Source organism: Amborella trichopoda, chromosome 13, assembly GCF_054954075.1.
Source record: "Amborella trichopoda isolate Santa Cruz 75 chromosome 13, AtrichopodaSantaCruz75HAP2 v2.0, whole genome shotgun sequence".
Classification (NCBI taxonomy): domain Eukaryota; kingdom Viridiplantae; phylum Streptophyta; class Magnoliopsida; order Amborellales; family Amborellaceae; genus Amborella; species Amborella trichopoda.
In genome coordinates this window covers 43,708,553-43,715,000 of record NC_142348.1, presented here as the reverse complement: position 1 = coordinate 43,715,000, position 6,448 = coordinate 43,708,553, and the positions used below count along the sequence as shown (strand labels likewise).

Here is a 6,448-nt window from a genome sequence, read left to right as displayed (position 1 = left end):
GTTTAAATATTTTAATCAATATAAGCATCACATTTTCTGAGCGTCCACTAACTTGTAACAAAGTACGTTCATCTATTCCAAATTAATATCTACCATTATCTCAACTCCTCTCAACATTCCAGTTCAAAATGTGACTTCATTTATTGATATTGCACAACTATCCCCGAAATGACAAGATATGATTCAGCAATATTATGTTTGACCTTACTGACCTTTATTAGCCATAAAATTTTCAAAATATTCTAAGCCTACAATGAATGTGAAAGCTCTATAGAAAATGTTCCTTTCAAAGATAGCATATTTGGTTGTTCAAATCTCCAATATTGAATCAAAACTTGATACCATCACTATAATCTCATTCCCTCATCAGTTACCTTCATCTCCCGTATTCATTTTCTTAATGGATAACAATGCTCACACCTCCTATTTGTAAAGGCATGCTAAATCAATTCCCTAGGCCAGGCCTCAATTGCATATTTAATGAGTTGGAAGCCTCAAATGTACCATATTTTGCCAAGGACCCAAGGCATGTAGGTTTGAGAGGGCTAAACTTTCTAGGAGGAGGATATGAGTCATACGACAAATCGATATTACAATAAAAATGCCAATATAAGATTTGAAACCCATCCAATAAACAACATCTGAAACTGCACAAACTTAAATCGCATCCTTATGCACAACCAAGACATAAATCATATTCATGCATCTCATAACATAGGGACAATCAAGTGCTTAGCATCCTTTGATGATTAAAAAGCAACAGAGGAGCTTTGAGCAAACATTAAGCCGTTCTACAGTTCAAGAAACCCAAATAGGGCAATTATACTATTTACTTAACTAGTGATCCATTCCAAGAAGAAAAAAAAGGTCAGAAAAACCCACAATAATTTCACATTATTTTATCCTTCCTAATTCAAATTAAAAAGAGAGCAAAATTCTCAACGCAATTCAACCAAAACAGAAAGCTATTCAAAAAAGCAACTTTGCCACAAGGACCAAAAACTTCAGTTTGCAAATTGCAACAAATTTGATCAAGATTTAGTGCCATAAAGACCAGAAAGATGAGTTGGCACATTCAATCAACATATAGCCATGTATATAGAAACCATACGGGCCACAAAGTACCCATGAAACAAGAAATAGTCCAATTTAACAAGGCTCAACAATCAAAACAAACAGAAAAAAAAACCATCTCAGAAAGATTTAGACAACGAAATCATATACCAAACATGAACCAATAAAAAACTCATAAGAAGTAAAAACTCACAAAACCTCAAAAATTTCACAAAATAGGAAGGAAGAAAAGGTCATACCACCAAACAGAAACTTGGTGTTTCTCCCTCCTAATATCCCAGAAAAGCCAGAGAAGCTTTCTTCTTCTTTGGAGGTCCATTCTGAAGATGTAGAACACTCTACAGGGGAGGGCCAAAACCAGAAACCCAAACTGGATGCACCCACAACCAGTCCAGAGAAAGACCAAATGAATGAAAAGAAACCTGGGTTTTTTGAGGATTGGCCAAAATTGCAGGGAGAGACTGTTAAAGTGGAGAAAGAGCCAGAATTTAGCTGCTGTTGATTACCATAATCAACAAGAGCCCTACTCAATCTGAACCCATATGAAAGAGGAAAAGAGGAATATGGTAATGCTCTCTTCACAGCCATTACCGACATTGATAAAGTCTTTTGCTTTTCAGCTTGTGATATTGAATTCAAATACATGTAACAAATACAAGCGCATGGGTAACGCAGAAGAGAAAGAAAACACCCAAAAGAGAAATTACCCAAGAGAGAGAAAACACCCAAAAGAGAGATTACCCAAGAGAGAAACTACACTACCCAAGAGAGAGAAACCACCCAAAAGACCGCTTAGAGGAGAGATAAACTACCAAGAGAGAGAGACTAAGAGACCGCTATTATGGAGCGAGAGAATAGCAACAGTACAGGACGTTAACAGGGGAGAGAGAAAAAGAGAGGAGAGAGAGTCTAGAGAGAGAAACAAAGGGTTTTGGCCAGTTGTTTAGGATTTGGTCCACGGCTGCAACAAACCGCTTGCACGGCCCGTTGCGTCGCTCCTTTCTAGTGACCGCGTACCGCACACAACTGATCTACTAATGATGTCCTCCATAAGTACATACCGTCCGTTTGTACCGATGGACGGCGTTGATTAGTGTAATGCCCTTGCTCAACTGAGGCGTCCGTACCGTTGGCTGCTGTTTTCGGTGGTTGTTTCTGGAGGGAAAATCGCTAAAAACCCTCTGAAATATACTCTTACCCCATTTCTCAAAAACCATCTTATTAATACCCCCTACTCAAAAAGTGATATTTATTTTTTTACGAAAATACCTCTTTTCAAACTTTTACCCTACGAACAATTCATTTGAACCCGATAACACTTTTGTCGGACCGTGGTTGTTATTTGTCGGACTTACGGCATAGGTCGGACTGCATTTTTACAATAGCATACTGTTTATTTAGACAGTTATACGCCGGACCGTAGACTACTGACGCTAGACTGCCCTACTTATGTATTTAAAACGTCGGATCAAGACCATAAAATCACGGGAGCGAAGTTTTGTAATGTCGGATCGTGAGTAAGATAATGCTAGACTGCATCCTCTAAGTGCCAGATAGATCGACGATAATGCCGGAGCAAAGCTGTGAAACGTCGGATTTAACATCATTCTAAAAACACATGCTAGAACGCACATTGCAAACATCGGACTGATCCGATTCTAGTAAGTAAATTGCCGGAGCACTACTTCAAATCGCCGGACTGCCCACATTATAGTAAACATATCACTGGACCGCGCACATACACTGCTGAACAACTTCATCAAAACGTCAGAGTGATTTTATTACAGTACACAAAACACTGGAACGTGCCTATAAAATGCCAGACTGCCTACGCAAACGTCGGATCGACGGTCACAAAATGTCGGACTGCCTACGCAAACGCCCTTTTTAATGTATAAGTTAAAAATGAATGATAATTTTGTCTTTATTTCTATTTTTTTTAGGTTGGGGGTAGTAGTTAAAAAAGATAGTTTTTGAGAAAAAGAAGTGACAAAAATTTAAGGTGACATTAGAGTGTCAAGAAAGTATATTTTAAAAAAAATTCAACCATTTTTTTTATTTCTTCGACCAATCCAAAATAGTTGCAAAAATGATAAATCATGATGATGACAATCTCTTATATTGATTCCACCGTGATATTGTTGTTTGTTTTTATTATTATTATTATTTTTTTCCAATTTAGCAATAGGATGGAATAAGGCCAAATCAGATTCGTCCATTGGACTATGACATAATTTTCCGTTCCTTAATACATATAGCATATCATGGCCTTCTTGTGCATGATTGGCTTCATCGATGTTGCAAGAGTGAACCTCGAAGGTTCAACAAAATAAGGAAAGGCTATACAAATATCATGATTGTGGTTGATCCGATTATCGTTTTGTAATGGAGTATGAACGTTCATTAAAAAAAAAAAAATTACAAGGTCGATACAAAACTCCACGGGCTCTCCATACCACTGCTGTTATTGTAAGTCCACATTCAATAATTTTTCATGGTCCATATGCTATGTCTATCGTGAGGCTAATATAATAATTGATGTACGGGCTAAAAAAACTACAAGTTTTACAGAAACCACCATTTGACACTCTAGACTATATTTCTTTCGTCTTCCTTTAGTTCTTGATATCCTAAAGTTTCACTTCAGGTTTCACCAAAGGAAATAACAGTACCCAGATAAATGATGGAACTCGATTGCCAACTATTCAAATAGCTTTTAAAAAATGCATCGAGCATGAGAAGCTTAAAGCCGAGCTTCTCGAGGAGAAAGATGTAGTGGTTTTTATTTTTTTTAGTTTATTATTTTTTGAGACAAGAGAAATAGATTTTATGGTATTTGATTATTAAAGTTGGGATAATCGTTTTTCTTTTAATGATAGAGAATTGATGCGGTGAAGTTGGAAGTTTTGATTCCAAATAAAAGAAGGGCCATGATTTAGTTCGGAATATAGTTTTTTAACGTAACAAGTTAGGTTTTAGGGATTTTTTTCTATAAAAATTTAAGTGTTGGATAAAGAAAATAAAAAGAAAGAGAATAAATTGATTTGTGGCATTGTGAAAATAAGAGGAGAAGAAATTGATTCATGGCATTGTGAAGACATTATTTTTGGGTAGACTCTCTTATAGAGAAGTATATTATCTTATATATCATTCTTTTTTTTTATTTTTCTGATTTGCGTTATTTTTTCCTGTCTCTTTTTCTACAAATCAATTTTCTTTTCTTCTTTATCTATTACGTTATCTTTCCCAACACTTATATATTTATAGAAGGGAAAGTATAAAATGAGACCATTTACCTTTGATACAAGATTGTCACAATAATCATGACTATTGGATGTGAAATTGAGTAGCAACAATTATTCCATTGACCAAGCTCAAACTTCAAAAAAAAAAAATTCGGACTATCAAATTTCACATCAAATGGTTGTAAAGAATTGTGCCCTCCTTATATCAAAAGTAAATGGTCTCATTGTATACAATTAACCACCCTAAAACCCTACTTGTTACATAAAAAAATATAATCCCAATTAAATGATAACCCTTCAACTATTAAAAAACCAAACTTTCTTGAATTCTCTGCAACTAAAAAGGCCACAACAAAATACCAAAGAACCTAAACTTAATTTTAGTATAAAAAATAATAAATTTAAAATTTTAAAAACCCACTCCATCACAAAGCAACCTCCTTTGGAGACTGAGATGTTATTATAGTAATCAAAGCTACTTAGATTAAAAAAAAAGGAGGATCTCGGATATCACTCTCCGAAAATTCATGTATAAACATGCCCGTTTGCCAATTATGATAAGTTTACAAAAGATTAGAGGAGTATAGTGTTGCAATCACCTTCTCCTTAGGTAATGTGATAAAAATAAAAAATCCCATCTTTTGTTTTTTTAATTCCAAAGCTAGGCAATAATATTATTTTGCCTCCTCTAAAATGAATCACAGCCTCTAGTATGATGTCATTTTCTTGATAATGAAATGTGGATTTTAAACCAACATAATTGAGAGAGAGAGAGAGAGAGAGAGAGAGAGAGAGAGAGAGAGCATAATACTGTTGTGCTACAATACTAATCCTTGTAAATACAAAACAAGATTCATTTTTTTCTCTTAGCAGGTTAGCTGTGGCATTTGAACAGGGATGTTGTGTTGCAATTGTCAAAATTGCAACACAATCAACTGAGAATCTTAATAATTAAGGCCAAGAATTCATGTTACATGGCTATGTGGCCTAATACCCCACTTCCTAGTGCATTTCTTTAAACATATATGTCAATTGTGCTCCCACAAAATTATGGAGTCCATTTGATCTTAGATTTCACTATTAAAAATCAAGAAATAATTGGGGATATGATTTCAAATTTAATTAAGAAAATAAACTAGAAAAAAAAAATTTAAATTAGGGCAGTTTAGTTAATTGGATGAAATTAAAATGGAAATTGCCAAAAAAATTTGCATTGTCAATACCAGCTAGATTGTTTAATGAGAATAGAAAAAAAGCCCCAATCCCTATATGTTTAGCATACACATGTTTGTGTGTTCATGTGCCTATGTGGCTAAGAGGGAATCTTACTTAAAACCCAAAATTTATGTATGAGATAGTTGACTGTATGGGCATTTCAAAAGCACAAAGCGTACCAAATTTGTGACCTACTTTCTTCTTTTCAGAAGCACAAAGCATAGCAAATTTGTGACCTACTTTCTCCTTGAAGAATGACTTGTGGATGCCAAGGTCATAAGATTGCAACTCAATATACTAGTGTTTGGGGTATTTCATAAGGTTTGAGAAATTTTTTTGAACTTTGAGTTTCGTCAATAATACACTCATAACCACCTGATTTGAAATCTGATGGACAAAAACAATTGTGACATCTTTCTATTAAAAGTAAATAGTCTCTTTGTATCTTTTCTTTATTTTAATCTGTATTTTGATATGCCCCATAATCCAATTACATCCAATTAACAATTGTAATGCAGATCCACTCAGAGAACCACTCTAATCAACTCATCCTTATCACATAGCACAATAAGTAGCCACAAGCTTAGAAATTACAAAAAAGTGTAGGCTACAACCTATGGAACAAACCCAACAAAGAAACTAAAGTGAATAATGGGATTTATATATGCATATTAATAATAAGACACATAAAAAAGCAAACAAATAAAACATATAAGCATAAACAATTATGTGAGGGGAAAGCATAAGAAAATATTTTGATTAAATGAACCATGGAGAACTCTAGTCCATTAGGATCATAACACATGTTGGAGGAGATAGAGTGAGAACAAGAGCTGATGACAATCAAAAGGATTGATGAGGAAGTTTTTGTGGGGTGAAAGTGGTGAGATAAAGGCTTTTAACTATGTATGTGA

At 34.6% G+C, this 6,448-nt stretch overlaps 1 protein-coding gene across 2 annotated transcripts in view; it reads right to left on the bottom strand.

The window, feature by feature from the left end:
• Window positions 1–1,922, bottom strand: part of LOC18442543 (calcium-binding EF hand family protein) — a 19,244-nt gene extending 17,322 nt beyond the window's left edge. For both annotated transcript variants that reach the window (XM_088855745.1, XM_011628087.3), the window contains exon 1: window positions 1,314–1,922. Coding sequence is in view for 1 of the 2 variants with exons in the window: in XM_011628087.3 (XP_011626389.2) it covers window positions 1,314–1,719 (406 nt within the window). In the remaining variant the exon portion in view is untranslated. The remainder of the gene's footprint in view (window positions 1–1,313) is intronic.
• Between the last annotated feature and the right edge of the window lie 4,526 nt (window positions 1,923–6,448).